Source organism: Anabrus simplex, chromosome 1, assembly GCF_040414725.1.
Source record: "Anabrus simplex isolate iqAnaSimp1 chromosome 1, ASM4041472v1, whole genome shotgun sequence".
NCBI classification, from domain to species: Eukaryota; Metazoa; Arthropoda; class Insecta; order Orthoptera; family Tettigoniidae; genus Anabrus; species Anabrus simplex.
Genome location: NC_090265.1, coordinates 181,452,515 through 181,471,714, shown reverse-complemented (window position 1 = coordinate 181,471,714; position 19,200 = coordinate 181,452,515). Strand labels below are relative to the sequence as shown.

At 37.4% G+C, this 19,200-nt stretch overlaps 1 protein-coding gene across 1 annotated transcript in view; it reads left to right on the top strand.

Moving 5' to 3' along the window:
• LOC136885424 (aminopeptidase Q) overlaps positions 1 to 19,200 on the top strand; it is a 256,957-nt gene that overhangs the window by 81,897 nt on the left and 155,860 nt on the right. The window contains exons 7-9 of the mRNA XM_067157954.2: positions 2,332 to 2,530; positions 8,379 to 8,559; positions 18,658 to 18,754. Coding sequence (XP_067014055.2) covers positions 2,332 to 2,530; positions 8,379 to 8,559; positions 18,658 to 18,754 — 477 coding nt within the window. The remainder of the gene's footprint in view (positions 1 to 2,331; positions 2,531 to 8,378; positions 8,560 to 18,657; positions 18,755 to 19,200) is intronic.

Below are 19,200 nucleotides of genomic sequence, written 5' to 3'. Positions count from 1 at the left end.
CCACCCAGAGTAGCATGATCATTGCAAAGTATGAAGTAGTTAGGGCTGAGTGGTAGTTCACTATCGGTAGCCCTCGAAAGCCAGGTTTCAGTCAGCCTGATTACATCTTCTTTATTTAAATCTAGCAAAGATAGTTCACAATCAGACAGTTTATTATTAAGGCTGTACATATTCTTAAATTAGATGTTCAAATCTGATTAGTTCATAAGTGGAGGGACTGGGTTTGAAATGGATGTCTCCCACCAGCAGCAGGAGGCAAAACGAGCTCCAATTTGTTGAGTGACCTGACCTATGGTTAACCGGCTCAGAACGAGTAGAATAGTGCCTCCAGATCTGGAAAATGGTGCATAAGGCCAGAGAGAATGCCAGCATGTAGTAAATTCTCTCTGCTTAAAACAGTGTTAAAGGAACACACTTAATCAATTGTTTACATTTCTTCCTTGAACTGCTCAGAACTGTAAAGAAAACTATACAGCACAATAACTCTGAATATTCCCAAACAGACAGCACAACTGCAGCAACACTAAACATGTGTGTGCCTGCTCTTACTGTCTCCTTAAAAGTGGATAAGTATTCAGTTCTGGATGGTCAGTTGCCATGAAGTTCCTCCATGTTTGGCAATTCTTATTTCATGAAGATGTATCTTGGTAGTCCACGCGGTGTCTTCACTTCAGTGAAAACGTCTGCTACTCTCTGTATGAGTTCTGAATGCTACATTGCATATCCCTACCAGGTAAAATGATGCTTGGGCACGAAGTGTACTAAGGATCTCTGGTTTACCCTCTCAAGGGCCTTTGAATTAAGGATCTTATCCTTCCACAAAATTATCATACTATAGAATCACCATATTTCAAATGCTTCCAGACAGTCAATTTATGCCTGGTGTTGTGTCCAGGTTTCAGAGGTATATAATGAAACAGGGTATACAAAAGTATGGAGCAACCTTTTCTGTGTGTGGAGACTTAATCATAAATGCAGCTTTTGCTTGCTCAGTGCAGCACTCTTTTCTTCTAGTAGGTCATTTGTGTGGCTGATTTCTGTGTGGAAACATATATTTGCATGGAGAAGAAAATATTTTAAATATATTATTTGTCATCTAACTATTAACAACATTTCATAATAGAGTATTGCTAAATTTGTAGTGTTGGCATAAGGCAGTTCTACCTAGCACATGCTATACTTCTAACATTTCTCTCCTCTGTCATTACATGTTCCTGTGATCCATTCTTATATTTTTTATTACATTTCAAAATTTTCAGACTGTGAATAATGATTACTATTAATGCTAGTTTCAAAACTGTATTGAAAAGCATTCTATTTCTGTAGCTGGGTGAACAGCTAGCAAAAGTACATCATCAGTTCTCTGCTCCAGCAATCAATTCTCCTGTGGGGGGGCAGTAGAATAACATCCACAGTATTTCCTGCCTGTCGTAAGAGGGGCTCCAGGGGCTCTTAACTTGGGAGCATGGATTGGTGACCATGGGGCTCTTAACTGAGTCCTGGCATTGCTTCCTTTTACTTGTGCCAGGTTCTTCAATTTCAACTATCCTATCTGACCTCCCTAGGTCAACTCTTGTTCTTTCCAACCCCGATGGTATTAGGTTTCCAAGGCCTAGAGAGTCTTTCATTTTCACGTCCTTTGTGGTCTTTGTCTTTCTTAGGGCGATACCTTCATTTTTGAAGTCTTGGATCCCTTCAATTTTTTTCCCTCTGATTAGTGTTAGTAGAACATGTTTGCACTGTTGTACTTCCTCTTAAAACAACGACAACCACTACACTCCAGCGATCAAGGTTCAGCTATAAATTAGTCTCTTCCAATTTGTTTCCATAGTTGCTGTTCAAGATTTTGTTGCTATCCTGCACCCCTCTTGACTGTGTTTCTCCAGACTTGTTTTATCCTAAAAGCCTTTAGCCCTTCCTATTTGTCTTTTGCCTGTGGAAAACTGACCTAAGGACATTCTTAGGGTTGTAGCAAAAGGTATTTGGTTTATTTATTGATGTAAAATATAATGTACAGTACATGTTAATGTAATTTTCAGGAACACAAAATGGTTTTTAGAATTTGCAAGCTCACATTATTATTTTTTTTTAAAATTCTGTCCATGTCTCTATCTTTTCATAATTCACAGTAACAACACTGTTGTTACTGTATATAAATAAAGATTTGGGGCAGTTTATGCACCAACATTTCAAATTTTTATGAACCTTTTACAGAATGAATAAACTGAACAAAATTATTCTTAAATCAGGTTAGATAAAAAAGTTAATCGTTATGTACATTGATGTTCATGTGATCTTAATTTCTGTTAATCTTTCCATGTTGTTTCACAGATGTGAAAGTTCATGCATATGGCCAAGCTTCAGCAAAAAGTGAATTTCAAGCCAAGATGAAATTCATAGTTTCTCGTCTTTATATGCTAAATAGGATCTTGGGGATCAGCTTTCCATTACCAGATCTGTATTTGGTGGCTCTACCTCCAGATCACAAAGGATATAGGAACAATGACATCTGGGGAGTTATAACCTTTGAGTGAGTTGAGAGTTTATTACAGGATATTTAAAACAACTATAACTATTATGAGGTGACTCATAGTTGTTTCCACTCCTTGATGTAAATAAGCTGCAGGTATGTAGAGGACAGGCAGTTGTAAAAATCACCACTGACAGAGTGGAAGAATCTTAACTCTTATTATGATTTACAAATTTAATGAGCTGAAAATGCTATTAGGATTTACACATTTAATGAACTGAAAATGCTAGATTTGCATACAACTTTAATGTGAACCTATTAAGTTAATAGTCAGGCCTATTACCATCTATAATAATTAGGATTTAAAATCCCAGATAGTGAGCCTTCAGCTCATATATAGTCAGCAAATAAAATACCAAAGAAAATATTGCCCTTACAAGAGATAAATTTGCATAAAGTGATTATCTAAATATTAGAGCATGGTAATATAAGAAAATTAAAAGGTTTGTTGTTGATTTAGGCTACCAGGCTGTTAAAGCAAGTGAATCAAAGTTTGTAAATAGTTTGCTCTGTTGTATGTAGAGTGATGTGGTATTCATGTAACTAAAAAAATTTGTTTTACCTTAAACTCTCTCCCATCATATATATCCTTAAAAGGAGATTTGAAGATCACTGAGGAATGACAAATTGATGCTATTCCCAGTAGTCATTAGTAGTGCAGTAAAAATGTATCTAATTATAATTAACAATATTTGCTTGCAGAAGATGCTAGAAATACTAATGTTCTGATCTCACTCTCAAATAAGTTATACCATCAACGCGCACTCTCTGTCAATTTATTAAAATTTGTATCCACCTTATTCAATACATTAAAATGTTGTTAAGATGAAATTACAACATATATTTTATCAGAACTAGTTTCAACGCCTTTTTTTGCGTCATCATCAGCTGATATACATTTTAGGAAATATTGGCAAACACATAAGTTTATCTACGTCACATAAAACAAATTTAAAAAAAACATTGATGATCTAAAAACCGTGTTAAAATTATATTGTTTCAAAGTCAATATTATCTGAGACTTGCGAATATTAAACTTTAAGTTGATGAGGTCCGATGTAAGTTGGTTTGCTTCCTCATAAATTAACGTGGTTTTAACAAGAACAACCACTGAAAACACAATCTTCTTAAAGAAACATTAGCTCAATTTAACACTTCCTTAACCGTGATGTAGAACCGCATTAAAATAATTCAATAAAATCTTCAAGCCGTTATAATGTAGCAATCGTAGTGAGGTGGAAACGAGCAGTCGATGCTTTAAGATGTTAACAATTATCTCGCTAAGCCGGCTACTCGGTGCTTCGCAAGGACAACGATCTTTGGAGGTCCGCATTGAACTGGGATTCATGTATTGGACATACCTATAAAGACTATTATTGGAACTAACCCTGCAGTATTTTCCTTTCTGCTGGATAATGATAACAAATTACCTCAGATTTGAACTCTGATATTGTTCTGCATTGATCTGTACTCACCTAACACTAATCACACACCAACCACCAATTTTATAGTCATTTAGAGATTCAGTACTGTTATCTGTCATGATTATGCTTCTTATAAACACAATCATAACAACAACCACCTATACCACCGATTAACTTGTAATTATGAAGACTGTATAATATTTTTATAACTTGAGAAAAATATATCATTTTAACCACCTAATCAATACATGACACTATAATCTGAAAGGTACATAAACACTGCAAACACTGAAATAAGATTATAAGAACTTGGGCTGATCATGGCTCCAAGAGCCAAAACATGTGCACTATTTTTTCATAAATACTGTAATTTTTTCAGATTATAGCATCGTGTACTGATTAGGTGGTTAAAACTAATTATTTTTCTCAAGTTATATACAGTCAATATGGACCAAATTGAAATTATTACTTATAATAATATTTCTATGTTGTTGTTTGGGTCATCAGTCCATAGACTGGTTTGATGTAGCTCCCCATGCCACCCAGTCCTGTGCTTACCTTTTCATTTCTACATAACTACTACATCCTACAATCTACTCTAAACAAAATTATTATTTAGACTTTTCTCACATGATACTTTGAGCTAGGAGATGAGTTTTCAATCCATGTGGTGACTAGATATGGATGTTTCCTGAATTGAAGCAGAACTCCAAAGAGTGGAAATGTATGCAGTATGTCACTTTCATATTCATACACAACCCATTTTGTTATAAAGAGTTCTATGTGCCTGTATATTTATGGAAATTATTGATTTATAGTTGTGTGTAGTGAATGTAATAATAAGACGTAAACACTCAATGCACAAATTTTTTGTTAGTCCAAATAATTTGTGTTTACACAAATAAAAACTGCATACACTCCAAAACTTCAAGTCACTTTGTTATTCATACACTAATATAGATGGCGTCATCCGACAACATTGAACGGGGCATACCTACTGTAAGTAGGTGTGGTGCGAGGAGAGGTGTTGCTGGTTGTGTTCGTCTTAGACCTCAATCACTCAATCACTATCAATCACTACTGATCTGCATTTAGGGCAGTCACCCAGGTGGCAGATTCCCTATCTGTTGTTTTCCTAGCCTTTTCTTAAATGATTGCAAAGAAATTGGAAATTTATTGAACATCTCCCTTGGTAAGTTATTTGAATCCCTAACTCCCCTTCCTATAAACGAATATTTGCCCCAATTTGTCCTCTTGAATATTGTGATCTTTTCTACTTTTAAAGACACCATCCAAACTTATTCGTTTACTGATGTCCTCCCATGCCATCTCTCCACTGACAGCTTGGAACATACCACTTAGTCGAGCAGCTCGTCTCCTTTCTCCCAAGTCTTCCCAGCCCAAACTTTGCAACATTTTTGTAACGCTACTCTTTTATCGGAAATCGCCCGGAACAAATCGAGCTGCTTTTCTTTGGATTTTTTCCAGTTCCTGAATCAAGTAATCCTGGTAAGGGTCCCATACACTGGAACCATACTCTAGTTGGGGTCTCACGAGAGACAAATATGCTCTCTCCTTTAATTCCTTACTACAACCCCTAAATACTCTCATAACCAAGTGCAGAGATCTGTACCCTTTATTTACAATCATATTTATGTGATTATCCCAATGAAGATCTTTCCTTATATTAATACCTAGGTATTTACAATGATCCCCAAAGGGAACCTTCACCCCATCAACGCAGTAATTAAAACTGAGAGGACTTTTCCTATTTGTGAAACTCACAACCTGACTTTTATCCCCGTTTATCATCATACCATTGCCTACTGTCCATCTCACAACATTATCGAGGTCATTTTGCAGTTGCTCACAATCTTGTAACTTATTTATTACTCTGTACAGAATAACATCTCTGATTCCACTTCTTTACACATATCATTGATATATATAAGAAAACATAAAGGTCCAATAATACTGCCTTGAGGAATTCGCCCTCTTAACTTTTACAGGGACAGATAAAGCTTCACCTACTCTAATTCTCTGAGTTCTATTTTCTTGAAACAGAGCCACCCATTCAGTCACTCTTTTGTCAAGTCCAGTTGCACTCATTTTTGCCAGTAGTCTTCCATGATCTACCCTATCAAATGCCTTAGACAGGTCAATTGCAATACAGTCCAATTGACGTCCTGAATCCAGGATATCTGCTATATCTCTCTGGAATCTTACAAGTTGGGCTTCAGTGGAATAACCTTTCCGAAACCCAAACTGCCTTCTATTGAACCAGTTATTAATTTTGCAAACATGTCTTATACAATCAGAAAGAATGCTTTCCCAAAGCTTACATACAATGCATGTCAAACTGATTGGCCTGTAATTTTCAGCTTTATGTCAATCACCCTTTCCTTTATATACAGGGGCTACTATAGCAACTCTCCATTCATTTGGTAAAGTTCCTTCATGCAAACAATAATCAAACAAGTACTTCAGGTATGGTACTATATCCCAACCCGTTGTCTTTAGTATATCCCCCGAAACCTTATAAATTCCAGCTGCTTTTCTGGTTTTCAACTTTTGTATCTTACTGTAAATGTCATTGCTGTCATAGGTAAATTTTAATACTTCTTTAGTATTGGTCACTTCCTCTATTTGGACATTATCCTTGTAACCAACAATCTTTACATACTGCTGTCTGAATACTTCTGTCTTTTGAAGATCCTCGCATAGTGCCTGTGATAGTGCTGGTAGAAATGCGAAAGGGTAAAGAGCTTGGATATGAGCTGAAACAGACGTTTGTCAATCTAGCACTTCTAAGGTACACCATAAGAAAAATAGGAGTCGTGGTGAAGAAAAGCCATGCCACTGTTCAATATGTTGTGAATAAGTTTAAGTATGAAGGGTTAGTGAAGAATGTGCCAAGAAAACCCAAACAAAAGAACGTAAGCCTACAAGCAGAAAGGCTTATTGTGAGGCAAGTGAAATCCAACCCTCTCATAAGTACTCCAAAGCTGTGGACAGTGCTAGAAGCTGCTACTGGGAAGAAAATATGTACTCAGAAGTTCCTGCTAGTTTTACATTGACACGGTTACCATGGCCGTGTACCAAGGAAGAGGCCCTATGTTAGTACGAAGAATCATGATGCAAGACTACTCTTTGTGAAAGAACATGTAAACAAGGGCCAGGAGTTGTGGAACCATGTCTCTGGTTCGATGAAACTAAAATCGACCTGTTTGGTTCCGATTGTGCCCGTAGGATGTGGAGAAAGACCAATACGGACAATGATGTGGCCAATACAGTTCCCACAGTGAAACACGAGGTGGATCGGTTACGATGTGGGGGTGTATATTGGCACAAAGTGTAGAGAATATTCAATTTATTGAAGGCACGGTGGACAAAGTATTGTACAATAATATTTCGAAAAACAATATTAAACAAAATGCTGAAAAATTGGGGATCCTACCGTCCTACATGTTTCAACAGGAAGACGACCCCAAACATACCACTGCTCCGAACAAGGAGTAGTTAATTTGGAACATTCCAGAACAATTAAAAACACCTCCCCAGTCTTCTGACTTAAAACCTATTAAACATTTATGGGTGTTTTTGAAGTCTAGGGTTCACAGTAGAAAGGTTTCATCCAAAGATGAGTTAAAATGAGTGGTGACCCAAGAATGGTACAGTATCAGCCATGAAATGTGTGTAAGGCTAGTAAATTCCATGCAGAGTAGGTGTTAAGCTGTCATTAAAGCCAAGGGTTACTCCACAAAGTACTAGGATTGGTGCTATGGTTCATTTCATTCATATGTTTAGTTTGAGAACTGGCATCTGTATGAATAACAATGTGACCTAGGAAAAGGTCATCTTTTGTTATATTCTCCAGTATTTTTTACTATATGTTGTTATAAATATTATTTTTGTATGGTATTGTAAAGAAACCTACCAGAAATGAATTTCTTAAAAGACAATTACTGTAACATCCATTTGAATGTCCAAAATATACTGCTCTTTTCACAATATGAAACTGTATGAATAAGAAAATGACATATTGTACTATACGAACAAAGAGCAAAATTGAAGCAGACCATCTCAGCTCACACTGGAACAGGCAAGCAGTTCAGCAATTTGAATTCTCATCTACAGAATTAAGTGAAATCCTGATGGAATGTGACAGTGATTCATAACAAAATATCTGTTTGCATATTTGCACTTCCTGTAAACTCATTGCTTCAGTAAAGATGTCTGTGATAACTGGGGTATTAGACAAATGAGCTTTCTGAATTACCTGGCTAAATAAAATAGTTTTTGTATATGTAAATGTAAGATATAACATATTTTGAGTTTACTTAACTGCAATTTTGCTAGTTTGTAATTCATTTTTAAAAATTCTTCTTCTTCTTCTTCTTCTTATTATTATTTTTGTGTTCCAGTCAGAGCACCCTGAAAAATGATCTGTTTTTCTTTACGCCATTTTTTTTCCTGCCAAAACAGTGGATAGGGCATATGGCAACACCAGACATTGAGACTGAATACGTCAGTTTTGGATTACAAATATATCTTGCAAGTACCTCTATAAATATACCAAGTACAGAAAATATAAGGGATGCTGAGGTAAGTGACACACTAGTTCCTCCTTGTTAGTGGAATAGATTGGAAGCAGAACATATTTTAAATGAATGTCAATCTGAAAATTCTATAAGGAAGTCATTTTAAAGAGAGGGGAAAAGTAAAATTAAAAAATGTTTTTCACCATATTTTTATGACCTAGATATCTGAATTTTATGAAGTTGCATAATTTTATTGAGTTGCTCTGTTTATATAAGACTTCTATAGGGGTGGTGATGACTGTTAATTCAAAGGGGAAATCAATAAGATTAGCAGCTTTTTGCATAAGGGATTTGAAATACTGTTCTTTTTTAAAGTTATATCTTCAATTAGCATGTATTTATATATTTAAGGACATTTTCTGGTATTAAAATTGATTGTACAGTTTAAGGAAAAGAAAAAGAAGCTCAACTCCTAAGAGAAAGGAATCATCTTATAAATTAAGTCTTTTAAGAGACCCCAGTATAAAATGACTGTACCAACTGAAATATAATAATGTAATTGAGTCAGTACCTTTAAGTGATAACATTGAAGAAGAATGGAACTGTTTTAAAACAGGCTGCCTTTGAAAGTGTGGGAGTGTAAAATAAATGGTAAAGGAAGAAGGGTTTAAGAATGTGGGTTGAGAACATCCAAAACATGATCACTAACTAAAGGGATTTTAACAAAATATTGCCAGCTGGTAAAATAGATTATCACCAGAAGAGAGCAGTGGCAAAGTGAGAAATCTGTCGAAAACATAGAGAAAATGGGGAACAATTCATCTTATACTTAGAAACAGAACTAACAAGACCATAACCGCAGACTTTTAAAAACTTATGTAAAATAGCTATGAACTAATAATGTAAAATTTAATCTAGTTACTCCAAAATCATGACTCACGTACTTCCAGAATCTTTGGACAGGTACACATGCACAATCATTCACTTTACAACAAACATCTCACAACAACTATTCTGAATCTATTACTTTAGACAAACTGGAGCGGACTTCAAAAAGCACATGCAGAAGATTCATTAAATGCAGAGTCCGGCTCCATGGCTAAATGGTTAGCATGCTGGCCTTTGGACACAGGGGTCCCGGGTTCGATTCCCGGCAGGGTCGGGAATTTTAACCACCATTGGTTAATTTCTCTGGCACGGGGGCTGGGTGTTTGTGTCGTCTTCATCATCATTTCATCCTCATCATGATGCGCAGGTCGTCTACAGGTGTCAAATCGAAAGACCTGCACCTGGCGAGCCGAACATGTCCTCGGACACTCCCGGCACTAAAAGCCATACGCCATTTCATTAACCCGCGAGTGGTCGCTATATGAGATTTTCTCTCACATTATTTTTTATTATGATATTACTTCACAGTGATGAAAGGGAGGTGACTGTTCCCTCGTCTAGCTGAGTTTATAACTTTCGTGAGTAGAGCGATTCACATTTGAAGGGTAAGCACCCCCTCCCCTAGTAAGAACAAAGGTTCCTATGTGTCCGTGGGTGCTGCGTGAGAGATTCTCTCATCGTGCGACTAATGACGTTGGTGTTATTTTGAAGTGGAGCGGAAAACTTACTCCTGTTGTACGCGTTAGTATTTGTGTTATGAGCATTTCTTGTTTCTGAAAATGTTATTGTGTTCAGAAACCTTGCTTTGTACGTAAATATTACTAGATATAATACCTGTGTGAGATTCTTTTTTTTTACAACTTCAGGACGGAAGTTATTTTTATGTACATTCAATATGTTATTTTAAGTAGTAATTTGTGTCTTTAATAAACAGTTAATCATGTCCGGCTCCATGGCTAAATGGTTAGCATGCTTGCCTTTGGTCACAGAAGTCCCAGGTTCGATTCCCGGTGGGATAGGGAATTTTAACCTTAATTGGTTAATTTCGCTGACACGGGGCTGGGTGTATGTGTCGTCTTCATCATAATTTCATCCTCATCATGACGCGCAGGTCGCCTACGGGAGTCAAATCAAAAGACCTGCATCTGGCATGTCGAACTTTTCCTCGGTTACTCCCGGCGCTAAAAGCCATACGCCATCTCTCTCTCTCTCTCACAGCTAATCATTTCATTTTTATCTAAAATATATAAGGTAGAACTTGCATTTTATTTCAGTTGTAAATTTCAGCCTTACGCCCCACAAAACTGTGAATTAAGTCATATTTATTTTAATGTGAGAGAAAGTCTTATGCGCGACCACTCACGTTACATTTTGGCTAGCGACCACTCGCACGTTAAATGCAGAATTATTCAAATACTCCAGTAAATGGATGGAGAAATAATAATAATAATAATAATAATAATAATAATAATAATAATAATAATAATAATAATAATAATGATAATAATAATAATCCTAATCCTCCCCACCCTTACACACACACAACTTAAAAAGATGTTATATGCATGTTATAAACTGGTATAATTATTGCAATCTATATATACTGTACAAAAACAAGTCTGTCTGGAGTGATATATAAAGGTATAAAAATGAAAATGGACATGAATTAATGAGGCACTTCCAGGCATCTCAGAAACTCACAACTTGGTACCAGAGGAACTGATGACGTCAGGATCCCTAGAAAAATAAAAAAATATCAAAATTCCCTCAGGAAGGCACACTGGTGGGGGGCTTCAAATTTTGGGCTCAGCATAAGAACGCAGTCGTATATATATATATTGAACCCGACAGGGGCATGATCCAAGGACCTTTGGTTGATATTGATCTTCGTAATTACGCACGCAATGCTATTTAAGGGAAATAATGCTGAAACTGATTAATATTCATATCATTGATAGAGGGAATACGAAACTAATTAATATTCATACCATTGAGATAGATAAATTGTGTCTTTTAAAATTATTCAACGAGATTTCTTTGTCTGCGACTTATTGCGCAGTATTATCCTTTGTGTAGCGGGGGCCCGCAGAGAAAGCCAAGCCTACTTAGACCCGGGAGGGGTCATGATGGGGATTCCCCGTGACATCACTCGAGAGAAGACATCCCTCCTCAAGACTCACAGAATGAGGGGAAACCAACTTTTTCGAAACGAAATATAGGAGCCATCTTGAATTCGGACTAGCCAACTTAATTACCTACGATCCATAAAATTAATAAAACTCAAATTATGGAGTCGTCTCCCGATTTAAAAGCGATAAATGTCGCTGGGACATTTATTTAGAGTGTTTAATGTCCCTTTTCTTGATAACTTTCAGAAGAAGAAAGAATACTGTGTGGTTTCTGCGTGGAAAGGTACTGGGCCATCTGGTTAGTCTCATGACACGTCCTCGAAGAAGGGAGTTCACCACGCAAGGAGGGGGAAGCCGGACAGATTTTAATTAATTGAAGGAGATCCATCGAAGGATAATTGAATGGTTATGTCTCAATCGCATCAACTAAATATTGGTCACCGATTAGCCGTACTATTATACCTCGAGTATGCCGTGAATAGGCGATACGCAAATTAGTGGAAGGGGTATCGCTCCCTTGTAAAAACTACTGCAGTAAGGGACGAGCGTCATTCGGGGCTAGCGGCTCATCGACGGCGAAGCTATGCTCGGTTAAGAACTCGTTAGTTCTTTGTTCAAGTGAAATTAATTCCCATTTCAAGCGAAATAATAGAGTTCGCATAAACAGTGTATAGTTTGGTCTCTGTGACGCCAGTGTTAACCTTTTTATAAAACCGTGATGTGTAAAGTAATATTATTATCATTACTATAGTATAATAATCTTACGTAGCAGCAGACTGAATAGTGGCCGAGAGATAGACGAGATTCGGTACTGAACCGCGGACTACGTAGTCGCTTACGAGATCGTGACCGGACGTTCACAGTGAACGCTGTTAACCGGAGTGTGGATTAAACAGTGACGTTGTGTGTGTACAGGATTAACTGCCAGCGGCTCCACCAGCATCGAACAATGGATCTTCAACTTCAAGATGGAATGGAAATGGAAGTAATCATCGCGGTGCCCATGGACCAGGAGTAAGTTCAGGATGGACCTCCTGAGCTGACGAAGGTGTCATCATGTGATAGAGATGAGTACAAAGTTTTAATATCTGGCATGCATAGAGGGGATGGGAAATGTTTATTGTAAACTGACGCTATAAGAGATTAAAGATGTAGTCCTGTTGAAATAGAGCGCCGAAATGGGCGCGTAGTTGTTAATTCTTAGTTTAGGAAAACGACGACAGGTCTGAGTAATTGATTGTAAATAATTTAGGGAATATAATACTTTAGCTTTGCATGGGGTAGAGATTTATTCAATTATTTCTTTCTTGGGAGATTCTGTTTGTTTATTGGCATCAGAAGACCAGGAGTAATCAGTTTAGGGGAGTGCAGTGAGAGTAGTTATTAATTAGAGTAATCATTAATTTGATAAGTGCATGGCAAGTAAAACGGTAAGTACTACAGTGCGTAGGGCACGTAACTACGAGGCTCAGCGGCTGAACTGACAGCCAAAATACCCCACCCTTTGAAATACTTAGATAGGAAGTGATATGATTAAATTTGATTATGTGATTAAATTTACCAGGAAGTGATCATAATGCGTGTGTCAAATATCAATCCGTGTGAATATTAATTAATTAATGAATGTACTGCCGCGTGACGATAAAGTAACCATGTGCTGACCATCGATTAATTAGCAGTCAGTAATCAGATGTTAATTGCCGCGCGAGCACTTAATTATGTTGTAATTGCTGAATAGATTCCGCACGATGACCATGTATAATTAATGTAGCGGCTAAGCCATGTAGGACGGCAGGAATAATAATAATAATAATAATAATAATAATCATCATAATTGTTACCGAGTTTTGTTGATGTGCAGAGGTGAAAGAAGGTGCGAGGGTGAACAGGTCTCAAAATACGAAATTAAAGTTAAGATAAAATTTAACAAGGTTATATTTTCTTTTCAAGATTAAGAAATAACAAATATAACAGGTACTTAGTAGCCAAAACACAAATCGAGAATGTACAATTACAGAGTTACAGAATTTGGGCTCCGAGAGCCAGACACACAATTCTTGAGCTATAAGCCCAACCTTACGATATACAGGATTCAGCAAAGGGGCAGAAGACCCCAATCATGACCAGGAGCACTTGCTCTCAATTACACCATAAAGCCTCCTCGAGGCACGCAGAAACAGATTTTAAGAAAGAGCATCCCGCTCTTAAGTTCAAGCCTATCAAAGGCCACACCAAATTCTACTTTCAAGCTGTCCTCCAAGTACATGAAAACAGGGGTAAAAATACCCAACCTACTGAGGCCTATTAAGTAAAGAAACAGGTCAATTACATGGCCTCCAAAATACCAACTTGAGAGGAGGCGAAACTGCACTCCAAATACACCTTATTAAAACCTACTTGGCACTAGGCCGCTAATGCAAGGGCTAATCCCATACTAAAGAGGTGACTTATATAAGAAAACGATTTACATTACACTAGAAGGGAAGAAACGGTTGAGAAAATAAGTTCACCTCAATGCAATATGAGTGGGAGCTCGAGAGGGTTAAGCACTCTCTATCCCAATATGTAGTTTAAAAAGATAGAATTGATACCAAGTGTCTTTACATTTTAGGGGAAAGTTACATGGTAAAAGGCTTCGGACCTGCCCCGAGAGTTAAACTGCTGAGCTAGCAAGAAAAGAAGTTATTAAAAGGCCATTACCTGGTGGTTGAACTGCTGCCCGAAGAAAGAGGCGCTTCCCGCCCCCTGCTACGTACTTTATACACTGATAGATTTTACAGAAGTGGCACGGAGACCCGAAAATCAGCAGTTTATATACCCTCATGGAAAGTTCGAGGCGTTTCAGGAATGAGAATACCCGCCCACAATCATTTTATTGGCTAACAACGATATCCCCTACACTAGATGAAGAAGAAACACATTATTGGTGGAAAATTAATTACAGAAATTCCTTATTGGTCAAATTCAAAACTGGCGGAAAGAAAGGGTTAATATTGCCAACTTAAACAATGACTGAAAGAAATTTAACAAAGAACAAACTTATGAACCCAAAATTTCTCCAAAAACACAGGTCTTTCACTTCGCACTAGGGTGCATAATTGTAATCCTTCAGTAGTGCCATCTAGAAGAGAATGTTCGCACTTCTTGCTACAGATAAAACAAAAATACATCGAAAACGTAGTTCAGAAACTTCAAAATTTACAAGTAGGGACATCTTCTGAGAAACTTGAGAATTAACACTGTAGATAAAGTTCAGACATCCTCCAGTAGAGGAGTTTCAACTGGCGCAAGTTTTGAATTAGCGGCGTGGAGGTGTACCACCCGGTACAATAATAATCATAATAATCATAATAATAATAATAATAGTGATCGGGCAAAGATTAGCATCGTAATACCGGAGTCGCGTTGTGAAAATGACGTGATACTGTTGGGTAAATATGTTTTGAATTCAAGGTGATTTGCGCGAGTCTTTGAGACTGCAGTTTATTGTAGACGTACTTCCGAGTGAAGTGTTACTGTTTCCTTTGAAAAGGGAATGTCACGCGTGTTATGTGGGCTGGTGACCCTTGGGGTGGCGGACGCGGCCGTCTGACCTTGCCCCAGTTGTGTTTCCTTTTTTTGTTTGGGTGTCCCGTAAGCTGAGGAAGGAGGGACATTGCTGTTAAAGAGAAATTGGCTTCTTTGAACGGCAAAATATGTGATTTACCTAACACGCCAGAGCAGTGTAGTTATTAACAAGCGACCCGGCCGATAATGATAATGTTTGCCAATGAATCATTGTTAATTGTTCGAGTATAATATAGATATGGATTACAGGACCCTGCCTTCATGGCAAGAGGTTGTCAGTTCGATGCTCAACGTAGGCATAGGAGGCCCACAGCGTCAGAAGAAAGATCAAAGTGCCTTTACGTGTTTTGTTGCATATCATGTATGATTTATGTATTCTTTATGTCATGTGTGGTTGTAAATAAGGTCAGTGGTGGTTCTGTCCACCAGCCTGGCAATGTCTATAATGGCGAGGGTCAGTTCGAACCCAGGTGTTGTATCATATGTGTGTATTTTCTTTTACGTCATTTCATTGGGGAATCTAGGTCTTCATTAGAATAGGGATTGCTCAGACGTGTTGTCGGGTGCATGTTAGTTCATGTGTTAGTGATAATATAGCCTCAGTGTTATGATAAAATTACCATTCGCTACATGTCACGATACACCGCTTCGCGATAAACATACTCATTTCTATCAAGCCTAACGGACAGATGTTCACATAACAAGTCACAACAAACATTTATAAATTTTAATGTAATTCATTAGTGTTATTTAATGCGCCATTTCCCATCATCATTAAGGTTGAATAAACCGGTTTGTGAGTCAAATATTTTAATTCGAATGTGTTCTCATTTTAGTTATGTATGCCCCGCTTCTCCTCCCCTGTACACCTTTAAGTTTACTTTTGTTCAGCGCCTATTTATTTCATTCTTCTTGACCCATGTGCGACCCTGTAGATTCCATGCCGGTGCCATTTAGGGAGGGGGCGGGTGCAATATATCAAAGTGATAACCTATAGGTTTTGTAGGCTTAGAAGCTTTCAGGAAATTCCATATTTTTACCACTTCCCCCAAATCAAGATGGTGGCACAAACTTCCAGACGAGATAGAAAATTGAAATTTGGTGAAATTATAGCTTTTAGCCTGTAACTCACAGAAAAATTCCAACATGTTTAAAATTTTATTTTTCACCCCTGAAAAATATTAAAATATGGAGGCAATTTTAATGACGGTGCAGACCTTCCTTTCGAGGTATTTGGTGGCTAAACGGTAAGTCGTATCACAAAACGGATGGCACAGTTTTTGTTCAATTTGGAGTGATCTACAGCTTTGGTCCTTTGACTTTTTGTCGTATCTCTCTCCCTTATACGTTAGATTTGGCTATATTTCTCGATTGTACGACCTCAACTGCTATGCTGAACAGGGGCTTTGCAGGGAGATGGGAAGGTTGAGGAAGATTGGAAGGATAGACAAGGAAGAGGGAAGGAAGCGGTCGTGGCCTTAAGTTAGTTTGACACAATTATGGGAAAGATAGAGTCATAAAATTTTGTATGCTCAGTGACACCACAACAGGTGGCCATATGCGAGCTACATTTCGTGATTCTAGCTTCCACATAAGCATGCAAAAATAATGTAAAGTGTTAAAAATGTACACAAATTTCATCCTATTCAAATTTTCGAATTCAATCTAACCCACAAATATGGGTGATATGAGAAAATGTTATAGGTAGAATGATAAAAGGGGCGTCTGATGGCACAAACTGTTTGTCGATATCGTGCACCGTTTAGGAGGTGTAAAACTCGAAATGAAGGTCTGCACTTATAAACGTGCCCATTCTTACCTGCCATTTATATAAATAAAGTTGTAGGGGGTTCACTGTCTGTAATTTTGTTTGTGTTGCCAATTTTTCAGATATTTATCCGTTTTAGTTCAACTCAAGACCGTATCAGTGGTTTTTAGCTTTCGTGTCTGTTTGTTCTACCATCACAGTGAAACGGCTGGATAGATCTCGACCAAACTTCGTATTTAGAATACACTCATCCAGGGGAAGGTTTAGATATTCATATGATTTAAAAATCACTGAATAGACTGGGGGTTTATAGGAAAACCAGGACAGTTTTCTGCCATTTTCTCTTATACTTTTGATATTCTATAAAATCCATGGACTAAATGTGAATAGTCCCTTCATTTTAAACAACTTTTCTTATGTACATAATTTTGGTTACTCTTCAAACGACAGAGAAAATTACTATTTTGATGCTCTGCACTGAGTGACCGACAGATCGACACCGAACCTACCAGTTACCATCGCAACGTTTCTGGCTGCTTGCCAGCAGGAAAATAACATAATGCCATTTTCATCATCATTTCTGTAAACTCGTGATTGTTCCTTGGGTATGAAGCGAGAGAGACGTGAAGCTGCCATTGTGCGGGATATTTGCGGAATACCGTTGGAGGTTACAGTCATTCTCGAATAGCACTAAGAGGGGCTGTAAATATTTAAACAGTACTGTGGAGAGTAGCCCATTATTTCACACCATAACATGTTTTCTAGCATTTGTTATAATTTTTACTGTATTTGTCTTCTACTTCTGTTTTCCGCTTTAATTTCTTGCCTCTGCCTTGCCTATTCAGGCTTTAGTAAAAGCACCATAAGTCATCTTATCTGTTTATCTAATCATTTCTGCGCTTAATTTCTCCTCCGTCACCGCCTTCTTATATCCGTAACTCATATTATCACAATTTAGTGAGGGACATTTCATTTTCCGATACATGCACTTGGTATTTACATATTTGTCCTATGCGGCTGTCCTCAGTTATAATCCTGTTTTCTATTAACATCAACTTTCTTGACTCTAGGCCTATTACTTTCTTTCTTAATGACTCCGTTTGTATGCGAGTGCTAATCCCAAAATATGGACACTTTTTTCTTTGAGGAAAAGTTCCAAGCTGTTCAAATGGATAACATTTTGGCCCCGGAAAATATCAAAATATGAATGCAATTTTAATGATGGTGCAGACCTTCATTTCAGGGCAACTGCTGGCTAAACGGTAAGCCATATCACAAAAAAGATTATACAATCACTGCTGAATTTGGAGAGGTCTTCCACTTTGGTCCTAAGACTTATTGTCGTATCTTGATTCTTTATACGTTACGAAGCGCTGCATTTCTTGATTTTATTCAAATCTCTCCAACTCAATTGTGCATGGCATTACGAAAAGGGGTCTGTCTCTCCATCTCTGTTGTGAATGGCAATTGCCAAGTGAGCCTGCCATCATACTAGAAACTTCCAAACTCGATTGTGAATGGCAGTAGGAAATGTAGCCTGCCATTATCATCAAAACTTCCCTGATGAGCACCTTACATCAGAAACAACGTATGGTGTTCTTCCTGTTTTATTTCTTGGATAGTGCTAAGAGACATGCAATTTATTATAATCTTACTCATTGCGTGTGCAGTAATTTGCTTAAAAATCTGTACACAAGGTAGAATACCACAGCGAAGCACGGGTACAATTGCTAGTGTTTTATTATTTATTACAGTAATTTAAATTAGGTTTATTCTCTTTCTGTTTTCATTATGTGTTTCTTTGTTCTAGAACTTAGCTAATGCGATCACATGGTCCACATATCTAGCTCCTGATATATATAACACAATTCAAGAAGAAAGAGCGCAGGGGACCAAGAATATGCAAGGTAGGTTATCAATAATGTGCTTCAAATTGCTTTCTGTATATTTCAGTTAACTTGCATTCTTCTATAGTAATCGCCACGTAACGAAATACCCCAGAAAGTAAATATCGCCGCCTGATGCTCTTCTTTTCGCTTTTTTGTAATGGCTGATCACAGCTGCCAACCTGCCTGGTTACATATTAAAATCACCAGACATAACCATAACAAACTAACCTCAATGTAAACACCGATAATAAATGTTTCCCTACCCTAGTAAATGATAAAAGTTAAGATGAAATAAATCAAGATATTCATAATTAAGTCAGTTTCCACGCTCAATGAGAAATTTAGGAAATAAACACCCTTTCTCACTCAAATTAATGTTACATATATCTGTCTTTATTTTGATATGCAGTAGGCGTACTATAACCATATTCTTGAAAATAGGGGCGTGTTAAACGATGCAATTT